Source organism: Anser cygnoides, chromosome Z, assembly GCF_040182565.1.
Source record: "Anser cygnoides isolate HZ-2024a breed goose chromosome Z, Taihu_goose_T2T_genome, whole genome shotgun sequence".
Lineage (NCBI taxonomy): Eukaryota > Metazoa > Chordata > Aves > Anseriformes > Anatidae > Anser > Anser cygnoides.
Window position 1 is genome coordinate 77,418,360 of NC_089912.1, and position 13,702 is coordinate 77,432,061.

The window sequence follows — 13,702 nt, forward strand, 5'->3', positions numbered from 1 at the left end:
CGACTGAATGCCATGAGAATACCCAGTCGCTTCGCTTTGTCTCCTAAGACTTCCCAGTTTGAGAACATTGTTTGAGATGTGGGAAGCTGACTGGTGGAAGGCTGACTGATGTACTGAAATGCAAGAAAAAGAGAAGCAGCAGGGCTAGCTCCCCTGAGAAATCAAGAAATATGCTGTCTAGAAAAAAAAAAGCAAAAAAAAAAAGTGTTTCCCTTTAAACAAGACCTAGATTTAGACGATTGCTCAAACTGATCTCTCTTAAAGAGGCTATTAATGGCACATTCATGGCACGTTTAGCATGAAATATTAGAACCCTTTGGGAGGTGATGGGCTCCTGTGAAGGGTTTCTTAGTCCTGCAGGAATTACATACTTGGTGGTAGTAAGGCTTAGGTGAGTTATACCAGCTGTCTGCTGTATTTACTATTTTTGAGGAACTTTATCTTGTAGGTGCCTCAGTAAAGAAGATACCATGGCTGAGCTAATTATGATGCAAGTTTTTAGGGTTGTATACCCAAGTTTGGAAGGGTAAAACTAGAAGGAGGGATGGGTAGAGAGATGCTTGTTCTGATGTAGCAGGCAAGTACCCTCAAAAACAGGGAGTCATAAGTCTGTTAGAAAAATCAGGTCAGTTTAAAATGTATGCATTCCTCTTCCTTCTGTTCTCGACAGGGAACTAGTTTTCTGGAAGGATTCTCCATCTGGGAATCAAGTGAGCCATCGTTTTGCTTCTTGGCATGGCCCACATTTTAAAAAAAAAAAAAAAGAAAAAAATCATTGATATTCTTTCCTTTAAAATGTAAAATAAAAAGGGGAAGAGGTGTGTTTTTCTGTTTAGGGTCAAATAAAGGTAACTCTGGTTCTTTCTTTGGCAAGATGATGACGAAGGAATTCCTCTGGAGCACAGTAACAGAAACAGACATGTAAGAGTTCCTTTTTATTTTTGTTACTTTTTTTTTTTTTTTGAACTTAGGAGGATAACAGGAAAAAACCTGTGTATGCCTGGCCTTTTGGCAAAATAGTTCCCAGTGTTTGCTGGCCAGTGTGGAAGAAGGCATATTCCATCCAGCCAAAAGTCTTTCAGCCTCACATACCTCCATTGGTTTCTTGCTGAGTCATAGCTGGAGGACCTTTTCACATGTTTGATCACAGCTTGTGCAATTTAGGAATATATTTTTACTTTTTTATTGTACCCTACAATCAACATTCTGAAACAACTGAGTGTCTGTAGCTTTAAGTGCTCTCTGTGCCTATGTGAAAATGCAGATAGAGGTATTGATAGTGCCATTATATTTTCAGATGTGGATGTGTTAGAAGAGCAGCTAACTTCATGGCCAGGATCAGGATGGTGGACAAACTTTTGTGTCTGTGTGTGACCCTTAGAAACATGGTATACTTGCAGCACTTAACTATACAGCATATTAGTGTAATGCTCATTTATATACTCAGTACTCCCCTAAGTTCAGAGACAGCATTAAGGCCTGATTCTGCTCCCCATGAAGTTTCACTAGAGAAGATGGAGAACGTCCAGTGGCAGCAGCGAAGAAGGGAAGGGAAGCAGGGAGGTCAGAGTGCTGCTTTCTCACCTATGAGTCTTTGCAGAGGACATAAAGTGAGCTTCTGCCTCCCTGGTGTCTTCTCTGGAACAGCAGCTTTCATTTAAGCAGGAGTTAAAAATCACAGGAGACATGTCAGCTTGTAACCAGATGCATTTATTTATTTATTTTTCTCTGCTCAGCTCTTCTCCATTTTAGGCTTTCCAAGACCACGTAGAGATTGTTTTTGCAGTTATTTCAGCCTGTTCTACTCCTACTTCATCCTCACTTCTTCCCATGATACTACTTATTTTCAAAAGGGACACATTTCTTTGATTTAGACCTTAAGAAATGCTTTAATACTGTAGGCTTTCATGGAGGTTGCGCAAGGCTTTATCAGAGTTCAATGCTTAGTTCATTCTAAGGGTTTTCTTAAAGACAGGCTTTGCCTATTGCTTCTACATTTTTGCAAATGAATACTACCAATGCAAACTGAAATCCTTTTCCATACCTTCTTACCCTTGACTTCAGTCTTTGCAGATAATGTAAAATAACATGGCCAATTTTTCATGCTAGCTTTTCATTTATATTATCTTTGTTGTTCTTATCGATTTTTTTAACACTTCCCATAAATAAATTTTACACTGCATGAATTTCTGCAACATCATGTGCTAGACAGTACACAAATAAAGTTCTTTGTCCTGTTGCAGTTAACCAGCCAGTTGAGACCCTGATTGCTTTGTAAAGATCCGTGAAATTAGTTCACAGCTTTAACTGCTAAGATCTAAATTAAAGTTAGCAGTGCAGTGGGAACAAACAGTGATTTATGGAAAAGAGGTCTTTAAGTTCATTCAGTAAGTGCTTGTACTTCATATTCCATGATATCCTTTTTGTATAGCATCTCAACAGTGTAACATATAGTGGTGATGAGAAATCAACATTAATATTGCTATGGAGAGAAACCTAGACAGGTGTATGATATGGGTCAGAGAATCTATTATTATAAAGGCTGAGAATTTTCTTCTTCATCTGAAATTAAAGACGAATGTGGGATTAACTCTCCGTAGATACAGTGCAGGAATAAATTTGTTGTTTCTGTATTTGTGTCAGATGAGCGAATGGTTTAATGGCTGTAAGGATTAACCCAGTTTTACTTTCTTAAAAGATTGCCTTTCAGATAGAGCCCTAAACTTTTTTTTTTAAAGGAGGAAAAAGACTTGATTTGAAATATGTTAGTTTCCAGAATTTAAAAAAAAAAAAAATCCTTCTGATGCTGGATTACTGTTACCATTGTTTGCTTTTTCTTCTGTGTGACTGCTGTACACTCATTATTTTTAACTTTCTGTGTACTTATGTTTCCCATAATTCCCAAGATGAAGGAACTGTTTTGGCTTTTATCTGTCAGCAGTTTCTGCCAGTACTTTTATGTAAATCTTCCAGATCTAAACAACTTGACTTCTCAAGCACAGTAATACACATTATCTTTTTCTTGCAGTAATGAAGAGCTTATTCTTTTCCTCTAGATTGCTTGCCTATAGAAAGTGATTTATTGTGTCCTCCTACCTTAGTTTCTTCACAGAAAAAAAGGTAGCAAAATAAAGTATTCTTTCAGAGCAAAATAAAATGCTGTCCTGAAGTTTAACGTATTCTGATTACTGAATAGAAAGAGTGTTTTAAAATATGCTTCTCAGGTAGAGTCATTATCACAAACCAGTGATAGCCTTGCATAAAAAAAGTAAAAATAAAAAAATCATGGTAGTAAAACCAAAAAAATACGAAAGAAACAGCAGTAAGGAACAAGGATCCATTACAGGTGAGACAGATCATTCCGGAGAGAGTTCCAGTTTCCCTAGTATCTCATACTGAATGTCTATCCTGCAGTCCTGTTTCTGTTACAAAGACAAGATGCTGCTGGAGCTCCACTACTAACCGTCATCATAGTTATGTGGGAAGAGAACTGAGTTAGTAATCTTAGTAGGTTACTGCCCAGCCATTTTGAAGGAAACATATCAGTGCTTTTTTAGGTGAAAAGGGCCAAATGTCTGAGAAGACCAGCAAGGGAACTTGGCATTATCTGTAAAGCTTTTCATCATGGAGGTCATTGAAGTCATCTTGCCATCACACTCTCCACAGCCTTGTCCAGAAAAGGTAGAAGATGGTGGTGGCTGGCCAGAACCAAAATTTTCAAGTGCTTCTTGACATGGACCTCAGCATTCCTTCCCTTAAAAGACAGGCAGCTGTCTCTCTCTTGTGAGTGACAAAATTTCCAGGAACCGAGTATGTATTTCCTTCCTCACTTGTTCTGAAGAGTTAGAGAACAAGTTGTGGAACAAAGTACTCTTTCATGGCAAACTGAGTTGGACATGAAATGATAGAGAACTTGCATTTGGAGAGGGAAGTAAACGGGAAAATAAGAGCCTACTAGAAGACCAAGTGTCCATTCACAATCTGGATAATGCTCAAGGTAATAAGTACCTCAACTATTCAGCTGGGTTCTATCCCTTGCAAGCTAAACGTTGTGTGCTGAAACAAGCAGAGTAATTTCATGGGAAAAAGGTTATGGTGTCAAAAGACAAAAAAAAATTGAAAGTTTTGAGTGCTTGACATTGTGATCTTGGTGCTCTTTAAATGTAGTTTTGTTTCTGTCTGTGAAGTATAACAGGCAGCAGACAGAACCTTTTTGTAGAGTAAAATATTGTGTAAATGTATTAACTTACATGTAGTCTATTTAAAATACACTTTTTGCAAGGATTTCACTGGTTATTTAAAAAAAAAAAAAAGACCAAAATGCAGAAGTTAGTAGAACTCTAGGGCTTTAATATCTTTGGGAAAGAGGAGGTAGAGTTTGCAGAAAGGTTAGTAGAGCAACTGGTATGAATTCTAAGAGATTGCTTGGCTAATCATAAGGGAGGCTTTGTTTGAACAGAACTATCACAGGTTTGTTCCGATTCCGATAAGGACTTCTAGGTATTACTGCTGCAATCTGGATGTTTAATGACAATAATAACCCTGCAAGTTGCACAGGGAACCAGTTAAGTAGGTCACGAGATGCAGATGTTAGTGGAACACGCTTTGTCCTCACGCCCACGCTTAGACACAGTATGCTTGCATATTCGGTGTCGTAGCTTTTCCTTCGTGGTGTTGTGTATGGTTTCAAACAAAAGCACTGCCAGAAGCTGGAATGCTAAGTTTTTCATTGGCAGTGGGTATCTCTGAGGAGAATTGGGCAGAATTGCTGATTTTTTAATTTTTTTTTTCTGGATCTCAGCTCTGTTCTAGCCATGGAACTGCCATCCTGAAGGAGGAGGGAATGTACAGGACCCTCTCTTGATGAAAAAGGCAGTGTTTTGCACTTCGCTGGTCCTCCCTGTACCTTCTTGGTCCCCCCTGTACCTTCCACTCCTTACTGTCACCTCTGTGATCTTAAACCTTGTTTTTCGGGATGTGGTAACTGGGTACCCACGCCATGTTTTAACTGTAATCTGCCAGTATCTCTCTAACTGCAAACTACCAGCGGGGAACCTGCAGATATCAACAGGACATGAACAGTAGGTGTTAACTCCTTAAAATGTTTTCATTCTCTGTCTTCAGAATCATGCTCAGAGGACTACTGGCTTGCTCGGTTTAGAGGTGTTAACCTGCTCCTCTGCTTAAACAGGTGATAGTTAGGGGCTGTGAGAACCCTGCTACCTGTGAGTCACTCAGGGTGATCTGTGAGAAATATGGGTAAGGTGGAAATAGCCATCAGCCTGCGAACCCTGAGAGAGGTGTGGGAAGCCTTTAGCCATGCCCTGTGCTCCATAGTACTGGAAGGAGGTGAGATGCACCTTTCCCAGACCAGCAGTGAGGGACCCCACTCCCTGCCCGCTTGGTGTGTAGCTCCAGCGGTGCTTGGCATGAGCATCTCAGCTCACTGGATGCCCTCCTTTACTTAGAAGCAGAAAGGCATGTTCTTTTACTACATTCTTGCTTATTTCTTATTTTACTGTTTCTGCTTGCCTGGCAACACTTTGAAAGACAGTTGAATAAACAAGTACTTTTCCCATTTCCTTCAGTTTGTAGGGAGGTTTCTTCTGCAAAGCAGTTCAAGCATTGTGTATGGCATTGCAGTGCAGTGAACTGCAAGACAGAATGTGTTCTACTTAATACTTTTTTCATAACTTGTGTAGTTTTTCCCTAGAACAGGGCTTCCTGTTTCTCCAATTTTGCTAAAACTATTTGGACATAGTTGCAGCCATTTCAAATCCGAACCTCAGTTATAGTTTAAAAGTGAGTACTGCAAAAACTCACCCATAGAGGGAAGCAAAATACTGTCTTTACAGGTCCTAACTACGGTCTGCTTTTTAAAAATTATCCGTGCTTCAGTTGAAGCCAACAAAGAACATCTGTTGTCTTATTTATAGCTCCTATTTCTAAGAAGTATATTCTGCCGCAGATGAGAAAAGTGCCTGACAGCTCATAATTCATAAAGTTACTGAGGTTTAATCTGATGGAATATTATGTACAGAATTCCTGCCCAGTACAGACAGTATCACTTCCCTTTCAACAGATAATACAAATAGGGCTTTATGAAACATTAAATTAATAGGTGTGAAACATGATTAGCAGTCACTATTAGAAGTATTAAACTATTATGAAGGAATATAGTATTCTACACTGCTGTTGCTTGGTGGTTTTATATTTTCTGCACATTTGTGCAGCTGAGTTTTCCTGAAGCCAGACACAGCCTGTCTTTTCTTTCTTTCTGTCTGAACTTTCATTCTGTTCTGTCTTAGATGATTTTTTAATGATTAATGCAACAGCTCTCTGACAAGTATTGATTTTCTTGTGTCAGAAGGGTAAGGAGACCCCAGATTTCTTTCTGCAGAATTGGTAAATTATAAAATATGACTTCCTATGTCAAATCAAAGTTTTATTCTGTCTAGTTCTGCCATCTACTGTTTATAGATTAGTTTCTTGTACTAATCTGTATGTGCCCTGGGTTGTTTCTTCTTCCAACAGTTGCCCCTTATTCTCTTCAGTGCAGCTGCTGTGACATTATAAAAGGGGATGAAGAGAGGAGTTTGTTCTCCCAGCTCCCCAAACTTCCTGCGTAATCATCATACACACGACTTTTTATCAATCAGATCATTGCTTGCATATATGCACTGATAACCTTGGAAAGTATCTAAGCAAAGTATGTGACTTGTCTCAGTTATAGCGTTGATTTATACAGGTAACTATGTCTTTTTCCACGTATTATGTGTAGCCAGGAAAAAATGAAGTAACATTCAGTTTTTATTCTAACCCTTGTAGATTCAGTGGGTTGGACTATAAATGGCCCGGTCATGATATACATATAATTGTCTTCCTGAAGAAGTGACTGGATGGCCTTATTCTGTTAAGTACCACATATAACAACTTACACACATTTTTTCTACAAGTATCAGTCTGAAATGCTCTTTTTCAAGCTTATAAGGGGTGTTTGTCGGTACCTACCTCACACTTGGGTTTCTGTAAATTCTGGCTTTGTGATTGATCAGTGTGTAGGGATCGATTGAAGTTCAGAAGGTCATGTTGGTAAGAATTCTAGCAGTTATCTTTTGGAATAAACCCCTTCAAAAAATTCTTGTCCCCCTACATGTCTGATGTAGAATCACAGAAGAAATATGAATGCTTTAAAAAGTGACTGAAATCCAAAAGCATATTAACAGAGTATCGTTTATCCAGGAGTTAATTGTTACCATTGAGATGCCCTAGAAAAGGCTTTCTGCTTTATTTGAGTGTTTATCCATTGCAGGTGAAGGAAAAAGAGGACTGACCACTGACATGGTAAACTGTTTTTCCTGTACAGCTCTGTATTTTCACTGAGGCTAATATCTTCAACATACCATTAGCAGAGAACGTCTGAATTAAGTTGTCACTGTCTTCTAGCATGTAGTCAACACCTGCTGACAAATGAAGAAGTAAACTGGGCTGGCTGCGTATTATAGAAGAATTTTCTGACGGGGTTTTAGAATCAGCAGTATTTCCATCAAGCTTCCCAGTTGTAATTCAGTCACATAAGGTCACCAGCAGACACTATTTCTCCATTCCTTTTCAGAGCTTTGAGATCATTCGTACAGTAATAAATTTTGACTCGCAGACATTTTTCAGCCTACATTAAGATGGGCTTCTTGTGAGGCTGAAGGCTGATAGCATTAGTGGGACAGACCTTTTCTTTTTCTAGTACTGAGATAATCTTCGCCTCTCTTCATTTCTCTTGGATCTAGTCTCCTCTATCAGCCACGGCTTCTGTGGTATTCTGAGTTCACAGAGTCTGCCTGACTGACGACATCTGATAAAAATAAAAGACAAGTAATAGTAGACAGACTTACTAAACCACTCATAATGATGTGTCAAATTCACTGAAGTTTAAAATTCTTTCATATTTTCCCATTAATATTTTTGAAATATTTCTAATTAAATGAGTACTGGAAAAGGTGGTTGAGCACTCCTGCCATTTTCAGTGGTGTTTTCAGCCCCTAGGGGAATTTAACTGCAGTCAAACCTGAATCATCCTGGGTCAGAAGGGGCATGAGGGGAGGTCTTTTATTCTTCCAACAGTTGCAGCAGAATTTACTGTCTATTGCCGTGCTTGATTTATCTATGACACACAATGACATAAACTTCTTTGTCTTCACTCTCACCTTCTTGCCTTTCATCCCTGTCCAGTCAAAACCTTTTGCTAATAACAGGTGGGCAGTTCTAAATACTGTATTTGTTTCTTCTTTTGGTAAATGTTATTAAGCTCTCTAAAATTACAGGTGCCAAGGCAAGGTTACTGTCCTCAGAGTGAATTTCTCTGTGTTATTTATTTGTAATGCCAGACTAGTCTTTTTCTGTCTTGCTTGAACTGAAAGCACAGATCCCTTATACTTGTTCTACCAAGCGTTTCTACAAAAACTGCTGCTTCGTAAGACTATAACAAAACATACAAGGGGCCATGAAATGCCCCCACACTAAAAGTTATGGGTTTTGTGTCAGTCAGGCTGATTTCGTTCCCTGATGGGCTGTGAGGTTCACGAAACCTTTCGTCCCGTGTTGCTGGAGGTGGGTGCTGAGGGGCAGAGAAGGCCAAGTGAGGCCCTGTCTGGAGCAGCCACTACCAAAGTCTGTGAGAAGCACCAGCCCACTCGACCAACCCTGCAGAGGCACCCTTGGTGCTTCCCAGTGTTACAGGACCTGCACTCTGGTTTCCACAGACGGGGCTTTTGATGAGAGCCCTTAACACACTGCTGTCTCTCCGCCCTGGGGACTGCTAGGAGGAAGGACACACGGTACACCAAGTACACCAGGCTGCCTTAATGCATTTCACTGCCTGAACTGTTCTGCAGCAATGCCAGGTTGCCAGGATCCTCACTGAAATTCAGGTTCTCTTTCAGGGAAGATGGCTGATGGCAGGAAAAGTGGAGTACTTTTCCTATACATGGTACTCAGTGCTGGTTAAAGCATTCATGTTTGGACATATTGAATGACTTTCAGACATGAATATGTGAAAATCTTATGACTGCATGCTTCACTATGTAGGTGGATACACACATAAAGAATGTATCTGCACACACATAAGCCAGTTATGATCATCTTAAGACCTGTGCTGTCAAATATTATGCTTTTATGTACAGCTGCGTTGTCATCAAATGCAGTATGTATAAACAATTTTAAATGCCATTTCTGGAAAGAGAAGGCAGTGCACGGAGTAATCTTGATTCAAAGTTAAATTCAAGTAATGTTAGTATATAGTTCCTGTAAAATATCCAGAAATTGAACTACCTTCCATGGTTTGTGTTGTTATATTTTAAGTTACATTCTTTTTTTTTTTTTTTAATGTATTCATTTTCATTCCTCTTCCAACAGTAACGAAAGATTTGGCTCAGAAACTCCTGAAGCCAAATTCCAGCTTTAAATTTCCACTTGTCGTTGCCAGGTACTAACTCTAAAATATCTCTTTTTACTGAGAACCCTTCCAAAAGGTGCAGCTGTGGGCTGGTTTCATCTTGCACTTTGTAGCTGTGTTGGCAACCCTTGAACGTAAGGTATGCTCTCATCTCCCACACGTTGCGGCTGCCTTAGTGCTGTTCAGGCCTGTCTGTATCAGGGAGAGTGAAGAGTTCACAGATTGGAGAGAACCCTGGCTTGTGGTTCCTCTCATTGGTTCTCACTGTGGCAAGGTAAAAATAGAGCTAGTGGAAAATCCAGCTTTTATCATGTGTCATCAGAAGCTTCCTTACTATCTGGAGACCTACTACCAGGCTTGTGACTAGAAAGAAGACACGAAAACTGTATGACAGCTTTTTAGAATCTTATTATTTTGGAGACAGTGGGATTTAAAAAAAAATAAAGCACAGGATTTTGGGGGAAAAAATGATTGCTCTAAGTGAAAAACTGATACTGGATTGTAGTAAAGGGATCTACAAAGTTGCTCAGATTCTTAAGACTGGATTTGGTTCTCCAAACCTCTGTGCTGCGCTACAGCATGCTTCAAAGCAAAAGATACTTTTGAAATCAGGTACTAAATGAAGGTTGCATGACGGATTTTATCATCTTTCCTCTTTTACTAAAAGTGACCTATCTGAAAAGTTTTCCTCTGGAAATATCTTAATATGCATGCTATATTTTCTTCTAGAACATCTAACCTAGAATTAGGACTTCTTTAAGGATGCCTTGTATTCTGGCTACAGGATTCAAACTGTTTTTCCAAAACTAGCTGTAGTTTTCTTCAGGTTAGCCTCTGCCATTTCTTATCATCATTTTGAAAATGAAGAGCACTTCCCAAATTTGGCTCTCTTTTGTGTAGATGTTGCAAACTGGCTTCAGTTCTGCAAATACTGCTATGTCCTTTTTTCTAACAGATTTGTGTTTTGTGAGATCTTCAGCTTAAAATGGACATAATTGTCTGTTCTATGCAAAAGTTGTGGAATTTAAAGTACAAGACAATATGATGCTGTAATGTAATTGTATGGGAAATGACAGCAATGAGTAGGAAATACTAGAATATGTGGGGGGTTAAGTAATATTAATTTCTTAATATCTCCTCCATGCTTATAAAGTGAGAATTTATTCAATGTTGTTGAGCACTATAACTGTATTGTTTAGATGTATTGTTCTGTCATTACTGTGCTGAAGGTAACTTTTTTTTTTTTACTCCTACTCTGTGTGTATGTTCATGTGTCTTTTTGCTATTGAGCTTGTACTCACTGATGTATTCTTAGCATTAACAGAGAGGTGAATATCCTGGATTTTTAGTCAAATTCATAAGTATTCTATAGCTTATGTATTTATGGAGTAGATTTTCATTATTATTTTAAAGGCTCTCTTCATACCTAAAAGTTCAGCAATGTCTCTGATGGATAAAAATTTCCACTTTTGGAGAATTGGCATGGGATACAGGGAAGAAGAGAAGAAATCAGAAATCATGATTTCTATTTTTATATTTTATTACTATTTTTAATATTTTTCCAGTGTAGGAAATACTTAATTTTGACCAATGCAATGTTTGCTCTATGTGCACATGTTCTGTAGACTTATTGTAGATTTTACATAATGGTAAAGGTAAGTACTTCTGAAAGCTTTTCATTATCATCATCTAAGAATATTATTGATCTAAGGATACTGTAAAACAAAGAGATTCAGTAACAGATTAGGAAAGAAATTTAGTTAAGCTAAGACCCTCTTTAAAGTGTAGATGAAAAGCATGGAGATGCAGAGGTATTCTCTGTTTAAGTAATCTGGTTAAGGTCTACATCCACCTCATTCTTTATGTCCCATGGGGACAAACTGTGTTCTGTAGTCTTTCTTCACTCTGCAGTGTCTTCCCATGAACTGAAATCTTCCCTTGACATTAGATTCTCCCTTTTTGTTTTCTTGGATTTTACTTCAGTGTTTAAGCTTTGTTTATCAGTCATAACTCATCCATCCTGTACAAAAATCTAAATCTAGTGGGAAATAGAATTATTTTTCTAAATACACCTTGTTTATAGCCATTTGCTGTGTATCCCCTGCCATCTTTTCAAGGCACATTTTGGTTAGTGTGAGAAAGCATAGTCTTCTCTGCTGCCTGAAACGATGGATAACACCTGAATAGTGTCTGTCAGACTGACTTCGCTCTATCTCTTTCTCCCTGTTCATCTCTCCTTTTCTTGCTCAATTTCAGTTTAGACAGAACTGCTGCCTCCAGCTGGAGTTATGTTATCTTTGTTCAGAGATGATGCAATTTCTCTGATGTTACTTAAGAAGGAGTAAGGTAACTGGCTATCTAAGGGAGCAGAAAATTATTTTCATAATTAAAAATACATAAACTCTGTTCATAAAATCCGCACTTGGTTTGATACCATGTAAGGGATACATTTTATGTCCTTAGCTTTCTGTGACGCTATTAGTATGTCATACTTGGAGTGTTTTTGTAGAATACCCATTGATACAATTCTGATCTAGTAATTCATTTATTGTTTCAGTAGATTTGCCCTTGCTATAAGATAGATTCATAGTTTGGGGTTGAAAAGAATTACTTGATCTCGGTTTTACAAATCATATGGCCTTTATTTCAGCATGACTCAGCAGAGGCTGCTTGGACTGTAAAGTCTTGCATTTGAACCCAACTTGGGTTTGATGAAGCAGACATGATGTTAAGCTAAACGATGTGTTCCAAAAGGCACCTGGAAGTGGTTTAACGATGTGAAGAGATAAAGAAATCCATGCCTCCATGAGTAGTCTGTTCTACATTAATAACTACACTTGGAGATCTGCTGGTCAGCTTCACCTATAGAATACACACTTCATTTTTATGTGGGTTTTAATTGCAGGGTTATTCTAAGTCCACCATCTGACAAAACTTTAGAGTTTATGTCAACTCATTTGCATTTTTCTTCTATGATGCCATCAAGGAAGGAAGTAATGTGTTTTTTTTTTTTAATAAAACCTATCCACTAAAAGGTATGCAGACAGCTGTTAGTTACAGTGCAGCCTTTTATTGTTTTATCATAAGAATCTCATATCAAGTTTTTCTCTACTTTGCCCAAGATTTGTCCAATTTAACTAGTGTGTAGTCATCAGGGTCATCTTACTTGTCTTTTCAGGGTACAGGTAGAGCATTAGAACTCCTTTGATCCCCAGGAATTGTTCTAATGTTCCAGGAGTCGTGAAAAAGTAACATCAGCAGGCCAGAAATCTGCTGAGGTGGGACTCCTGAATGCTCATTTTCTGGGCATCCTAAGTTAAGCTGTTTAAACTAGCAGATATTTTTCTGATGTCCTTTTAAGTTATGAATGGACTGGAAAGTATTTCATCATTATACTATCATAATTCTGATTCCTTTTGGAAGTAGCATGTCTCAGTGTACCAGTACGCTCTACTTCTACTTCTAGTTTGTAAATATTATGTAAATTGTCTTTCATTCTTCTATTTTCTTCACTTCCAGACTACTTCTGTAACTTACTTCCTGTCTTTTGCATTTCTAAATTGTTCGCATGTTTAAAAAAGATGTGTCTTTGATGCTTCCAAACTAGGGTAAGATCTCAGCCAGAATTGCCTGCTGTCTCAGTTGTGGTGTATTTAATTTTTTGCTTATCTAAAAAAATTTCAGTAAAAACTCTGTATTCATATTCTCCTATTGTTTCTTCTTTTTTTTTTCCTCCTATTTAATTATTATAACAATTCAGTTCAGTTTCAGGCTTCTAGAAATATGTTGTGTTCGTGTGCATACACACATAGGTGTATGTGTGTTTAAATATCGTTCTCAGTCTGTCCATGATGAGTTTAATTGTCCAGAGATCACCATCACGTAGGCAATTGGCAACTTTTACTTCAGTGATTAAGCTTTGTTTATTAATCATAACCCATCGAAGAATGCCAGATGTTTCTGGCAGCTGTTTAATGATATCTTTATGTAAATGTTTTTGCTTTCCAGGAATTCACCGGGGCGTCTCTAAAAGTTGAAAATATTCTTTTGGTTAAAATTATGCATTTAGAGATAGATCATCCCTTACTTCATAGAGCCAGAACATTCATTTGTATGTTGTCTTAGTGAAGAAACCGCGTTGCATGAAAACTGACTTTATGCAGAATCAGTATGCAGGTTTATTTGAATCGGCAAAATGTTTCTTTCTGATTAGACTACTACTTATTCTTAACTGGTCATTATAGAAAAGAAAAT

At 38.1% G+C, this 13,702-nt stretch overlaps 1 protein-coding gene across 2 annotated transcripts in view; it reads left to right on the top strand.

The window, feature by feature from the left end:
* Positions 1-13,702, top strand: part of PIK3R1 (phosphoinositide-3-kinase regulatory subunit 1) — a 58,890-nt gene that overhangs the window by 18,642 nt on the left and 26,546 nt on the right. The window contains exon 1 of one of the 2 annotated variants that reach the window (XM_066987707.1): positions 9,858-10,060. The exons of the other annotated variant lie outside the window; for it this stretch is intronic. Coding sequence (XP_066843808.1) covers positions 9,916-10,060 — 145 coding nt within the window. The 5' untranslated portion in view covers positions 9,858-9,915. Of the gene's footprint in view, positions 1-9,857; positions 10,061-13,702 lie in introns of those variants that run through there. 2 annotated transcript variants of the gene reach the window in all.